At 39.1% G+C, this 14,259-nt stretch overlaps 1 protein-coding gene across 1 annotated transcript in view; it reads right to left on the bottom strand.

The window, feature by feature from the left end:
- Nucleotides 1–14,259, bottom strand: part of LOC137391889 (cleavage and polyadenylation specificity factor subunit 5-like) — a 32,198-nt gene that overhangs the window by 7,973 nt on the left and 9,966 nt on the right. The window contains exons 4-5 of the mRNA XM_068078437.1: nucleotides 12,320–12,383; nucleotides 11,849–12,014 (exon numbers count right to left, since the gene is read on the bottom strand). Coding sequence (XP_067934538.1) covers nucleotides 11,849–12,014; nucleotides 12,320–12,383 — 230 coding nt within the window. The remainder of the gene's footprint in view (nucleotides 1–11,848; nucleotides 12,015–12,319; nucleotides 12,384–14,259) is intronic.

Here is a 14,259-nt window from a genome sequence, read left to right as displayed (position 1 = left end):
TTTGTAGTCAAATGGGTCTTGAGTTACCGAAACCATTTTAGTACCCGCACTCGAATTCCACTCCGGAAACTGGTAATAAGTACCCCAACCATTGGCACCACTCCGATGCACATCCATATCCGTCTTATCTTTACTGCTTGATGGATATTTTGGATACGGTTTGTGATGCCTGCCTAGATCAGCCATCTGTTTTTCTAAAGAACCTACTTTACTACCACCGTCTTGTATGATAAATCCGAGACCTCTGGCTGGTTGATCAATCTCAGGAATATCTTTAGCGGTTACTCTAAACTCATTGAGCAATTTGCAGTACTCGGTTTTGTTGTAAGGATTGTTGTACGGATCAAAATCTCGATCTCCGGGATTTCTAATCTCCATTTGCGCCAACATCTTTTTAGTTTGGTACATAACGTGAAAGTTTAAAATAGCTTTTGTAAGAGGTAGACCTCGTGTCAGCTGATCTTTACTCACACCGCACAAAGCAGTCGCGCAGTATAAGGCAAACTTATATTGCTGAAAATAATATAACATGGGGTCATCATACCATCGATTGACATCATCAAAGCTTTTAACCACTACCGGTGCTGGTGAGATATCGACAAACTTTTTGACAAAGCTATACGATATTTTGTTATGTTCGTCTATCGCTACGACGACAGTTAAGTTGTAAAAATCTATGGGATAACCGCTAGATAGTTGTCCAGTCATTTATTAATAAATGACCTATTTGACAATAAACAAAACCGGTCGCATTGAGCTCGATCGATCCGTGAAGGCAACCGGTATTAGCCTTAAGACAATTACGTTATATTTATCTTTTTACAATTTGACCGAGGTGACCAGTTACACGTACAACGGTAGAACGACTACTATTCAGCCGGGGTATTACACGTATGAGCAGCTCCTTTCCAAATTACCAGGCTCATTTAAAGTTCATCAAAACACTTTAAAGGTTAGTACTGACGCGACGATTACGGGTGGACTAGCCAAACTGATAGAGAATGAATATTTATATCTGACCCCATTGTGTTTGTATTTATACATCGATGGAATAGACACGTCTAAAAATTTATGGAACGGTAAACGATCAAATCTCCTTTCAATTATTCCCATAGGCAGAACTGATGTGGGAGAAATAATACAACACCATCCTACTAATAATTACAAATCCATGCTCATTGGTGAGCTCAACAGCTTAAACGTGTCAATCTCGGATGAACGAGGTAATGCCTATCTTGGCAAGTTTGTTGCTGAGATTGAGTTGTCGTATAATAAATGTATGGCAGATCAAAATTAAAATCCGTGACTGTGCATCAAGTCAGGCTAAAGCGGATAAGTGTTTCTGATAAAAAAGCCTTGTTTCAGCTAGTTATTCCTCGAGGTGGAAATATCAAAGATATTATTCTCTACTGGCCATACTCATCCGTTGAGAGGTTAGATGTACAATTTTTTAATGACAAATCCGAAATTGTTACATATTCCGGGGTGTTAACTAATAAACTACACGCGATCAATCTTCAGCTAGACGGAATTGTGACCTGTGTTGTATCCAGTACTGATATAAAAGAGCTTATAGTATTTTATGAGATATAATAAATGGCTAGTATCGCGATTATGGTAGTGGGAGCCGTCGTAAACTCTTTAGCGTTCGCCGGTGGAAATTATCTTTTTTCAAAGATTGATAAAAATGGAGCTCAGGAAGAAGCCAAGAGACATAATGCGGCGCTAGAAAAGCTAAACGCTGAACAAGCGGATTACAACATCAAACGAGCCAAAAACCAAGATTGGCTAAACGAGCAAAATGCTCGAAAGCAGGAGGCTACCGATGAAATATACTCGGTAAATTCGGCCTTTGATACTTATGAAAAGCTCTACGGTGAAAAGCCTACACTACCTCACCCTGATTTAAAAGCGCCTTCTTTAGATTACACCCCTAGCTCTGAACAAAAAAAATATGAGCGAGTTTTTGTAGGCGCTGCCACGGCTGCGGGTGTAGGAGGTTTTGCGCTAATCCAATAAGGTAACAATCTTTGCAATCTTTGTAAAAATCTTCACGCAACAATCTTTGCAATCTTTGTAATCTTTGTACAAATCTTCACGCAACAATCTTTGCAATCTTTGTAAAAATCTTTTATGACGCCATAAAAGATTTATCTGTGCTTATTTATTTCATACGCTAACAAAGTTAATGCCGCGGCGATGATTATCCACAAGTTGCTTTCGAGATAATCTACAGCATTTTCCATCATGTGCCAAAATGCTTGTACTGCGCCGGAAGTGTTTAGATATCTGTCATGAAAGTAAGCAGCCAAGTCTTCCAAATTTTTCTTGATAATTTTGCCAATGCCGCTTTCGATAATATCCTTCGGATCGGTAGATTTAGGAATAAGATCTTTTACCGCATCAGATCCCAACGCATTCGCTACTGCTTCGAATATGGCCGTTAAAATTCCTCCAGCGGCTAACCCACCACCAATGCCTAAAATTAGGTTGCGCTGCTTTCGCATCTTTGCTGTATTATCCGAAAGGTCTCCTTTTAGATCACTGATTAAACCGTTTTGCGCATCCAACTCTTCTTTTAGTTGTTGCAACTTTGCGAGTTCATTAGGAGATTTGTCCTCTTTAGCATCGAGTTGTTGTATCTGCTCTGTCAGGTTCGCAGCTTTTGACACAGCCACTGATATTTGTCCTTCTATAGTTTGAAATCTCTGATCAATAGCTACTAACTCTCGTTCCGGTAACCTTCCCCCTATATCACTCATATCACTCATATCAAATTCTTCGCGATAATTAAACTCTGATGTTTTTTTGTTACTTTTGAGCCGATCTATGAAATTTTTTGCTCGGTCTTTCACCGTGTCTCCCTGTTTAGATAGCCATGACTTGAAGTCAGTCAAATTGCCTTGATCCGCATCCACTTCTTCATCCACCGGAGCGATGGTTCTAGCATTGGCTTTTTCTACTCTTTTCGTGTATTCGTCTTTGTTCAAGCCAAAAATTCCTTGATATTCCGCGGTTGGGATCTTTGGATTCTTGACAAAAAGCTCAGGGTTACGCACATAAGTCAACATTTGCGAGCCTTTGCTCGTTTTTACCGCGAGGCCACCGTCATCCATCGGAACAAACTTGGAATGATCTATACCAGAGTATATATCCAGCTTGGATAGTTTTACACCGATTGTATTTTGCGTGTGCATGTCTACACCCGGCGTGTTAACGGGAGGATTAGGTACACTATCTATAGAAGAGGCGAGATAGCTATCAATTTCTTCTCGCGTAAGAAACCTTTTACTAACAAAGTCATCATAAGTACCTCCGCGTCGCGAGTATTCATCATAAATTTTTATAGCCGCATTTATTCCATCAACATCTCGGGGTTTTACGACTTCAACAATAGCCGAAAACAATCGTTTATCTACAACCCTACCTTTCCCCTTTTTTAAAATTATTTCATCAATGCTGGGCAAGTCAGCTTGAGCGAGCCAATTATTCGCCTTGGATATCGCATCATTTTGTTCATGAATGCGCGGCTCGGTAAATGATGATGCGGGCTCGATAAATGATGTTTCTCCCGGGGTTTCATCGACATCGGGGTTAAAGTCTTTACCTTCCAATTCCATATTTATTTATTATAATAAATGTATACAGGAGAATTAAACCATAACCTGTCCGCGAGAGACAGGCAGGGTCTAAAAGAGCACAAGATGCGCGCGCGAGTCGTGCACAATCCATCTACAGCGAGTCCTAGCGATGAGCTAGTAATTAAAATGCCCCAGCTAACGCCCAATACAGTTCTTTACCCCAAATCGCTTAATCTAACCTACAATTTCAAACTAGCCAGCGATGGAACTGAAGCGGACATTCCCGATCACCTTACATCGGCGATCGTAGAAAAGTTTAAGATGACCATAAATGGTCAAACTATATCCGACATATCCAACTACGCTCATCTAGCGATATATAGAGAGTTTTGGCATTCGAAGCAAAAGTATACTTACGATCTTACGCATAGAGGTATTCAGTCTACAGCGACTAAAAAGAAACGACATTCAATAAACGGCGCGGCTGAAGACATTCTCGCAAAGATTCACGGTGAGAGATATTCTTTTCACCTAGGATCATTTTTGACTTACGCCGCCTTTACTCCGCAGGCGATCCAAAACAATGTAGAGTTTCATATCAAATTCGCCGCGGGTAAGTATACGCTGACCAACCTCTGCTTAGAATATGACTACATTTTAGAACCCAGTTTGGCTGAAGGTATTAAACAAAAATATTCTAATCATAGTCACATTATCAACGATTACAAATCTCACACGACCAAGGATATACAAAAAGAAGAGTCCGAGTTTGAAATAAACATAAACGCGAGCTATGAAAGTCTTCGAGCGATCTTGGTGTTTTTCAAGGCGGATAACTCTGTTGACACTACTTATATTAATCCGATGCTAAAAGATGTCAAAATAGATATAGACGGCGCGACAAACCAGCAATTTACATCAAATTACTTAGCGACCTACTCGTATGAGAACGCGGTCAAGTACTTTGGTGATGGAGAAGCGTTCATCAACCAAGAAAAATTTTACACGGACAAGTTTTGTTTAATTATAGATATGAGGACTTTGAATGATGAAAGATCGAGTGGGACGGGTCGACAGATCAAAGACTATGTCAAGCTTAAGCTATCAAAAGATGTAACGCAAGACGATGACAAAGCGTTTGTATTTCTAGTGACTGACAAACGCGTATCTTTTGTAAATAACCAGCTGAGTAATATCGAACAATAAATAGACAATCAGAGGTTTAAATAATTTTGTATAATAAATGGACAATTTACTTCCAAAGCATCCACACAACGCAATCATTTGCGGACGAACAAACTCGGGTAAGACTTATCACGCGCTAAATGTAATTGAAAGGTATTACTTTCATGCTTTTGATCACATTTTTATCATCTGTCCCACATTCCATGACAACAAGACTTACAATCGTCCTTGGCTGAATAGGTGCACAGTTTTGTGCAACGGTAACTTGGTTGACAACCTAGAAAGCCTGATCAAGCGACACTCCAAAGGCGGCCAACTGTCGGGTAAAAAGTCGCTCATCATCATTGACGACTGCAGCGCGGAAAAAGACCTCGAAAAACACCGCACATCACTCAGCAAGATCGCTTTTAGCGGGCGCCATTCCAACCTAACCACTTGGTTCATAACGCAGCGCTACCTTTCGGCTCCCAAAGATTTTAGAGAAAATATTGATTGGGTCTTGGTAACCAAAAACACTTGTAAAAAGTCTTTTGAGACTCTTACCAGCGAGAATGACTTTATCCCGTCAAAGCGCCATGCTGAAATAAAGGCTGGACTAGTAAATACTTTTATGCTGTTTGTCAACACTGACGTTGCACAGTATTTGATCCTTAGCAAATGATTGAACAAATATTCTACGCGACGGGTTCACTCTTCTTTTCTCTGGGAAGCTTTGTAATCATCAAGTGCTACCTGACATGGAAACGGTTGTATAATAAAATGGAACCAACAATTTCACTACCGGAGCAGGCTGAGCAGGCTGAAGAGACATCAGTACATGATGCCAACTATCGAAAAAGGCTGGTAAAGGCACACGTCAAGACGGAAGAAGACCTTGCCAAAATGTCAGAGAATGAAGTTAAAAAGTTATATCTCAAACACGAGCAGAGCATCATTGACAACGTTGCCGGTAACGTATCCAAGGTGTTCGCCAAACTCTGGACAAAATCTGTGTCTAGAGTCGTGTCTGTAGATGAGGTGGAACTGGAAGCTGAACTAAACAAAGACGTCTTTGTCGAGGCATTCCTCAAAGAATATTTCCCGCCATTCTACTACGACTACGGAATGTATTTGGCCCCTTTCTCAGTACTGCTCACTACTGCCAACCACATCGACTACAAGTGGGTAGGAAATTCTCTAGAAATAAATGACAACGGTCAAGAAAAACCCCAAGAGGATGAGGCCGATGCAGACTCCTCTAGAACCTCTGAGTGACATTAACGATGAGCTCTCCGCGATAACCCAGCAAACTGAACATCCCGAAGAAACTGAACATCCCAAAGAAACTGAACACGCGTGGATAACCGTCGGTCTCGGTATAGCTCTACTGTTGATAGGTTGGCAATGGTACACAAAGCCACTAGCACTAACGTCTACACCAACTCCCACACCAAAGCCTACACCAACTCCCACACCAAAGCCTACACCAACGCCCGCTGTAAAAGCGAGAATATTCTAGTATAATAAATGGCGCAGATGAACAACACTCTCAAGGATATTGGTAACGCGCTGTACCAAGACGCTTTGTTAGCTACAGGGTTAGTAGTCACTAGAAAAGCAGTTAAGGAACTGGGTTTCAAGGATAGACCCGTCGAAATGAAAGTCAAAAGTCTTGGCATGTTGTCCGCAGAAATTGCAACGGCTAGCTTTGTTCTGAAGAAACTACAGGACGCCGGACTGCCCGCAAACGTATTTAAATAAAAATTTTATACTCGCGAGTATAAAATTTTGCGAGGTTTACTGTGCAGCTTCTTTTGTGCCAGGCATACGCTGAAGCAGCTGCTGAGTTAGCTCTTCTTTAGCCTCCGCTCTTATTTTGTCAACGTCAAAAGACTCGAGCTCGCGACGTACGGCATTGTATTCATTCACAATGTCCTCAAACTCCGCGTCATTAATAAAGTTATCATCCAGCACGCGTGAGATCTTTTTGTTTAGCACAGATATGCCAGTGCACAGAATGGCGTGCTTCTTGGCATGCTTGACCTTTTTCTTGGCGCAGTGCTTCGCTATGGGTGTCAGTACCGCAGCCATCAGACCTGACGCAACACCTAGACCCGTTAGTACCACACCAATGGGCAGCCCTACTATAGTAAGGGATGTAGCGATACCAGCTGTCGATTCCACGGCGGCCAGTGACGATAGAGTTATTTGAGCATTCTGTAGACCACTTACCGCCTTGCTGTATTTCTTGTAATAACCATTCCGATTGTCTCTCAGAACCTGCAGCTCATTGCGAATATCGCGCACTCTGTTGTACCGCTCAAAACCTCCATCCGGAGGCGCTGTCGGCAGTTTGGGATATATTTTTTCCGTCATTTATTGTATATCTAATCCTTCCGTATCCGGTGGTACAACCTGCAGCTGCTCGGCAGTAAATGTGCGTTCATCAATGCCTTGGAGCGAGTACACAGAAGGTTGATTTTCAGCTGAACGAATCTCATCAATGGTGTACACGTCTACTGACCAAATCGCACCAGTAGCTCTTTTCCGGGTGTCATTGTGCTCTTCTCCGGACTTGTACAGATAACGCACGAGCGAGTCTATTGGCAAGTCTTCACTAACATCATAATACTCGGGCTGTGGAATACTATCCAGTTTTATGGCCTCTATAGGCTTCATATTTATCATACTAGTTTCCTCATCATTAATGGCATCAACAACACCTGGCAACCTTTTCACCCATTCCCGGCTGGTCTTGCCAGTTTTAATCTCCTCTGTGTATTGGTGAGCAAACAATCTTTCTGACAGGGTTTTGTTAAAACGTTCAACAAAAGCAACTTTTTTCTTATTTAGACTTCTAGACATCTTTGTATTACGTTCTTTCATAAACTCTGTAAAAGCTCCCATAAACTCCCGTCCCTTGTCACACATGATTACCTTTGGAGAGTCCAGCGGTGACCTGCCATAGATGCGCTTAATAGCCTCAACTGTATCGCCTGCCGTCTTTTTCTTGAGTGGCTCAGCCTCTTTGTATCTAGAAGCAATGTCCACCACTGTCAGCGCGTACTTGTACCCCTTGTCAGTGGGAAGGCTCAGCAGATCAATTTGGTGAGTATGGTTTGGTTTGTCTTGGCTGTAGTGGGGAAATTTTATACGCTTTGGCTTTGCCTTGTAAATCTGGTAGATGGGTTGACGGTCAAGCCAGTTTTGAATCTGACTTCGTTTCAACTCGGGGGTTTTTTCATGCAGCTTCCTAGCAGCTGTCTTACCACGCTGATAGCCAGACGGCGAATAATATAGTTTCTTTAGCTTATCCATTTATTTTATGTTGACGGTTTTTAAAATTGGTTGACGGTTTTTAAAGTTGGTTGACGGTTTTTAAAATTGGTTGACGGTTTTTAAAATTGGTTGACGGTTTTTAAAGTTGGTTGATGGTTTTTATTGTATGTCGACGTATAATAAATGGAAAGGAGAAATAGACAACAACAAATAGAGCAGAAAGCAAGAGAATTGGCTATAGAAGACTATCAGGGTATGAGCAACAATGAGCTAGGAAAAGCAATACAGCGAGCTCACTGTGAAGGTCAAGCGAGAAAGTTTGAAATAGAAGGCTATCAGCAAATGGATAAAAAAGAGCTAAGAAATGCTACAAAAAAAGCTAAGAAAAAAGCTAGAAAAGCAAGAAGATTGCGAGCACAGTTTGAGAGTGATATGCAAGAATTTAATTTACAAGACTACCAACAAATGAGCATTGATGATATAAGAAATATTTACATAAGAGCATGGCGTGATTATTGGCAGTATTACCGAAAAAATGCACTAAGATCTGTGATATTATCTCATCCAAGCTTGCGAGTGTACTGTGAACAGCAAGCACAGAGACTAAACATACTAGACTATCAAAATATAAGCAATGAAACTCTAGGAAGTGTTATATCGCAAGCACTGTTTCAAGAAGAAGAACGAGAAAGAGGAAGATCACAGAGATTAAACAACTATATTGTATTTGAGAGTTTCTGGTTAGACCATAATTTTGTAGATGAGCGTGCAATAGAACCTATAGTACTTACCTCTGCAGAAGCAAAATATCCATGCTCTATATGCTTAGCTGATATTGCAGAAGCGGTGGCTACACCTTGCAAGCATATATTTCATAAAAAATGCATAAAGGAATGGGCTAAAAACTCAAGCACATGTCCAATGTGCAGACAATCATTGCAAAGCCTTTAAGCATTGTTCAGTCAAATCGATTGAGGCTTAAAGAAAAGCGTATAATAAATAGACAATCAGAGGTTTAAAGAATTTTGTATAATAAATAGGTGCAAAAAGCAAGCGTGACCAGCACCGAAAGGTCCTGCAGTCGCGTGTCACCTAGGTGACAGCCGTGCCTGTTTCTAACTCTCTTTTCCATTTCTCCATTTTTTCAAAATCAGCATGAGTTTGTGTATCTGATTTTGAGTTTTCATGGTTAATAAAAATTGTCAGGGGGAAAATTCTGAGCCAGAACCCCCATATTACATACTACTTATAATAAAGGTACAAATGGCAAGCGTGACCAGCACTTAGGTCCTGCAGTCGCGTGCTCTTTGGCAGCCGTACTTTCTCTCCGTATAAATTTCTCACATTCTCCATTTTTCAAAATCCCAAGGATTTTGAAAACTTTTAAAAAACTTTTAAAATACTATCTAAAATTCTAGATTTTTTCCATCTTTAGACGAAAAATGCCACCCGGAAAATTCTGAGCCAGAATAGTTAGTCCAATAACTACTTGATACAGTTATCAATTATTTAATAGTGATACGTTTTTGATTCGTCGATGTGTGTGAAAAAATGGTTTACAATTACAATGAAATCTGTACTACTATTTTCAGAATATAACTTGTGCCAAGTGCGCATGCGTCTAAAAGTTTATCATTATTTTCGCGAAAAGTTGTTTTAATTGCAACGCATAAAAGTTTTGCTCTGGTAAAAAAAGTTTGGATGCTAATATCAACTAGTTAGCAGTGCAGAAAGAAAGTTGTGGTCAAAAGACATTGTGAAAAGTATTGAACAGCCAGAAGAAGATAAAATGATTCCATACGAAAGCAATGATCAGAACGTAACTGGCTCAGCAAACGATCCAAATATTTTAGTTTCAAAAATGTTAATTTTTGTTTTTGCATGTATTGCAATTATGAGCTGTTTATGTCACTTGTTCTTGAATATATGTTGGTAGCATTTCATAGATTGTTATTATATAACTTATATACATGTATTTGCAGGCTTAGAGCATATTACTTGATAGCATCATGGTGGTTATCTAAACTCGGTTTACAATTGATCGACGCTCATAACTCCACTTCTATTGCACATAAAAGCTAGTTTTGGTTGCAAACTGTAGCAAACATATTAATGAGTGCAATGAGCTTTAATACAACATATAGTTATAAAATAAAAGTATGCCTTCAAATTTAGAATGAAATGAAAAATTAAAAGCTCCAACCAATTGCAATACAGGCTATATGATCATCGTAGGTTAATTGCTATCAATAGATATTTACTGATAAGGATATTTCTCAGCTTCCCAATGCATATTTATTTAGAGATCTCGACAAGTTGGAGGTAAGTTATAACAGATTTATCGCACCCAAAAAGGGTTAATGTCACTCCATTTGAAAAAAGTGTGCAAAATATAGGCGACATTCGTGTCGCCTGTAAGAGTTAAAGTCGCTAGCAAATAATGCACCGACCACTGATACGCCGATAGCTACTAATATGTCGATAGCTACTAATATGTCGATAGCAACTAACATGCTGATAGCAAGCGAATATGTCAGTAGCAAGTAGAGGTGGAACGAGACATGAGACGTCTCGAGTATCGACCTGTCTCGTATTGGTCTCGTCTCGACTTAACTATTGCCAAACTCGAGACAGGAAATAGAACTAAAGCGCCTGCGCACGGTTGTTAAAACATGGCTTCTTGCGGTAGCAACAACTCCATATATTGTAATGGATTGCAGGCAACTGCCTTTAAAGTTATACCCGGTCCGTTACTACCTGTTGCTATTGATTATGTTGGCCACCGAGTCTAATCATGTAGTCCGGACAACGGCCCTGTTAATATATTGTAGTTCGGTTCTGTGTTCTTAAAACAGATACCGGGTGTATCCAATTATCCTCCGAATAATCCAATTTAATAAATAAGACTATTGGGGGTAAAATGTCTGTATTTTATCGTATCGTGTCTAAACACCAACTGCCCTTCATAAAATTTGGGCCTCTTTTATATACTACCAATTGCGGGTAAAACTTGCCCGGACACGGAGAAACGAACGAAAGGTTGTGTCGACCATAGTCCGTGTTCGGTTAATAATGACGTTATTGTTAGTTCAATATAAGAATATACATGTACATGTGTACAGCAATTCATATAATTTCATTAGTACAATTTAAATATAATTCACATACTACAGTTAATACACAAACAAAACTTAACATTGTTGAAACGATAAGAATGAAAGTGTTATCGTGTGTTCTTTTAGTTGCGGTATTTCTTTGTAGAGCGACGGCTATCGGTTTTATTACACATTACATTAAAAAGTAAGACCTATTCAATAGATAGTAAAAATATGCATGTACAAAGCAATATGTTTATAATAATTATTATCAATCAAGCTCAAAATTCTTAGAAATATATAACTTCGGTATTTTAGAGCTGTTTGTGTCACTTTTGTTTACAAAAACTACATGCATATCACTATTAAAATATTGTATTTAAATCGTTTACACCAGGTGAAAATTCAATTTAAAAAGAGGTTTATCAATTTTATATATACTAAGTACGCTAGTACTTGTGTAGTGAAATCATGACCAAATGCTCATTATTTTACTGTCTTGTGTCTCGAGTTTTTACAAGACACTGTCTCGAGTCTCGTCTCGAACTTAAAAAACCTGTCTCGTTCCACCTCTAGTAGCAAGCGAATATGGCGACAGCAAGCGAATATATCGATAGCAAACGAATATGTCGATAGCAAGCAAATATATCCATAGCAAGCGAATATGGCGATAGCAAGCGAATATGTTGATAGCAAGCGAACATGTCAATAGCAACATAAGTGTCGAACCTTTTTCAGGAAGCTTGACGATCATAAGTTGCCGATGTTCTTTAGGTTGGCTTATATGGGCAGGAATGTATGGATACTGAGGGGGCTCAAAGTTGGGTCTCCACCAATTGCTCACCACCTCTCCAGGGGTCCACAGACTATCCTTCCCATTTGGATGCCCTATATACTGAGTGTCGAAAGAAGCAGTGTTTGAAAAAATGGTAAATTTATCTTTTAAATAAACTAAAATCTAAAAGAATATCCCAAACAAGCGACTAGCTCAGGAATTTGATGTTTGAGCCCGAGTTTTCTACCCATACTATATTAATATTGTTATATTGATATATCAATATAGCAATATTAATATATCAATATAGCAATACTAAAGTTGATATAAATAGTAACAATAAAAAGAAACGAGAGCATTATTAAGAAATTAAAATATTAATAAAATAAGAGTCGGTTTCATGAGCATAAAATAAACATGCGTACCACATTGAGGAGTCGTTTTAACCCATCCTGCGGGTCTTCGCCAGGATTCAGTTCCCCTCCAGGTCTGTAATGAGCACAAAATGCTAAGCATAAAGTTACCAGCTGAACTCTCTTCCCATCTGAGATCAAAAGCATAAATTGCACTGGCCAATAATAGTATAATAAACCAATCTACATGCAACCGCAATTGCCTCTAGTCCAATGACAAACAATCAGTGTGATACTCAATCCAACTGAACTATGAACTGATGTCTACAATTATGGGCTACACTTTTATTAATAGTCCTCAGCAATACCCTTCACAGAATGGTCCTTTAAGCCAAATAAACTTGGAGCTACATAATATAGCTAAAAATCTATCACAGCTATCGACAAAAATGGCTCAAGGGTAGCCTCACCTTAACTATAGACCTGGCAACTAACCCAGAATATACAGCTAAGAAGTACAATAAGAGGCCTAGCCATATTTCCAACATCTCTGTCTCGCTGCTAAAAAAACCTCTCCAGTCAGGAAAGTCATGGATTTGATAACCAAACTGTATGGAGGATGAAATCAAATGAAGTTTTATATGAAGTCACAGGTCAAGAGTGACATAAACTACGACTTAGTTGCCTGTTCAATTTAACTTTTCATAGACATGTGTATCAACTATCAACTGATGCCTGCAGTTCAATTGATAATAAAATAATGTTGAAGGAAAATTTAGGTGCCATTCACCTAGCAAACAACAGTTGTATTACACATACTGTTTGTTGAATTCTTTACAAATAAATTTAAAGTTATTTAATGATCAAATTGCAAAAAAGCTAACAAAAGGCTGGTGCTAATACAAAATGAATAATTGTTCTCTCATTGATCTAAACTACCTATTATTAGAAAAAGAGCAGACAACTCTTAATATTGCTCAATTATATTTTACAGCTGTTCATTAAACGTACAATGTGAATGCATTACAAAGACAAATCTTAAAACAACAAACTTTCCTATAATTTTCATAATATACTAGCTGAATGCCCGGCTTTATATATATATATAAAGTTTTTGCAAAAAGAATTCATTTTTATTCAACATATTTAATTACCATTCTAATTTTTAAATGAAGGGGTCTGTTCATTTCTGTATGTGCCCAGCCAATGAATAATTCAAGTACAGCGCACCCCGGGTTACGATGTTCCTGTTATACGATTTTTCTGCTTTAGGATAGCACAAGCAGTGTTTTTTATCCCTTGTCACATGACATTTTTTGCGCCATACGATATCAACAAAAAACATGAATATTTGCTCTCACTTATGTACTTTTCACAAAATTTCCCACACGGAATGTTGACTTGAGAGAATTGGTCATCGTGTCTCTTCTGAATGTTTTGACAGAGTTTTCGGCGAACCACATTTCGGTGTCTTTGTTATTTTGACGTACGTAATAAGCCCACCAATTTCCAAATTTGAACTCGGGCGAATATTTTCTTGAATTTGTATGGTAAAATAAAAGTTGCATGATGAGGTGAAAACCTCATTATGTTCAACTTCGTAAGGTGAAAAAATCGTATATCAGGGTACCGCAAGTCCTTATGCTCAAGCCACGCGGCTTGTCGTTAGGCACGGCTTCTGGTGCAAGGTCATAGACCTCGGCTAAAGCCAAGTTTTTAAAACTTACGTGGGGCTTAGGGCGGCTTCTCGATAAATGCGGTCTCTGCTCAGGTCCGCACTATAACCATAGAATCGCAGTCATGATACACTTTTATGTACGTGGTTTTGGCGACCTACTCGTTTGTTTTCAAGGTCATGTTTATGGAATACTTTAGACTAAAGAAGAATTTAACGCTCTAATTCGATATGAATTCGTGACCCACGAGTGAGAGACAAGCGGTTAGGAGCATGTTAATACCTGCTGACATCGAAGTAGATAAAAATCTAGCTGAAACAAGGCAAGTAAGTTCTT

This window comes from Watersipora subatra, chromosome 3 (genome assembly GCF_963576615.1).
Source record: "Watersipora subatra chromosome 3, tzWatSuba1.1, whole genome shotgun sequence".
Taxonomy (NCBI): domain Eukaryota; kingdom Metazoa; phylum Bryozoa; class Gymnolaemata; order Cheilostomatida; family Watersiporidae; genus Watersipora; species Watersipora subatra.
This window is presented reverse-complemented; position numbering and strand designations above follow the sequence as displayed.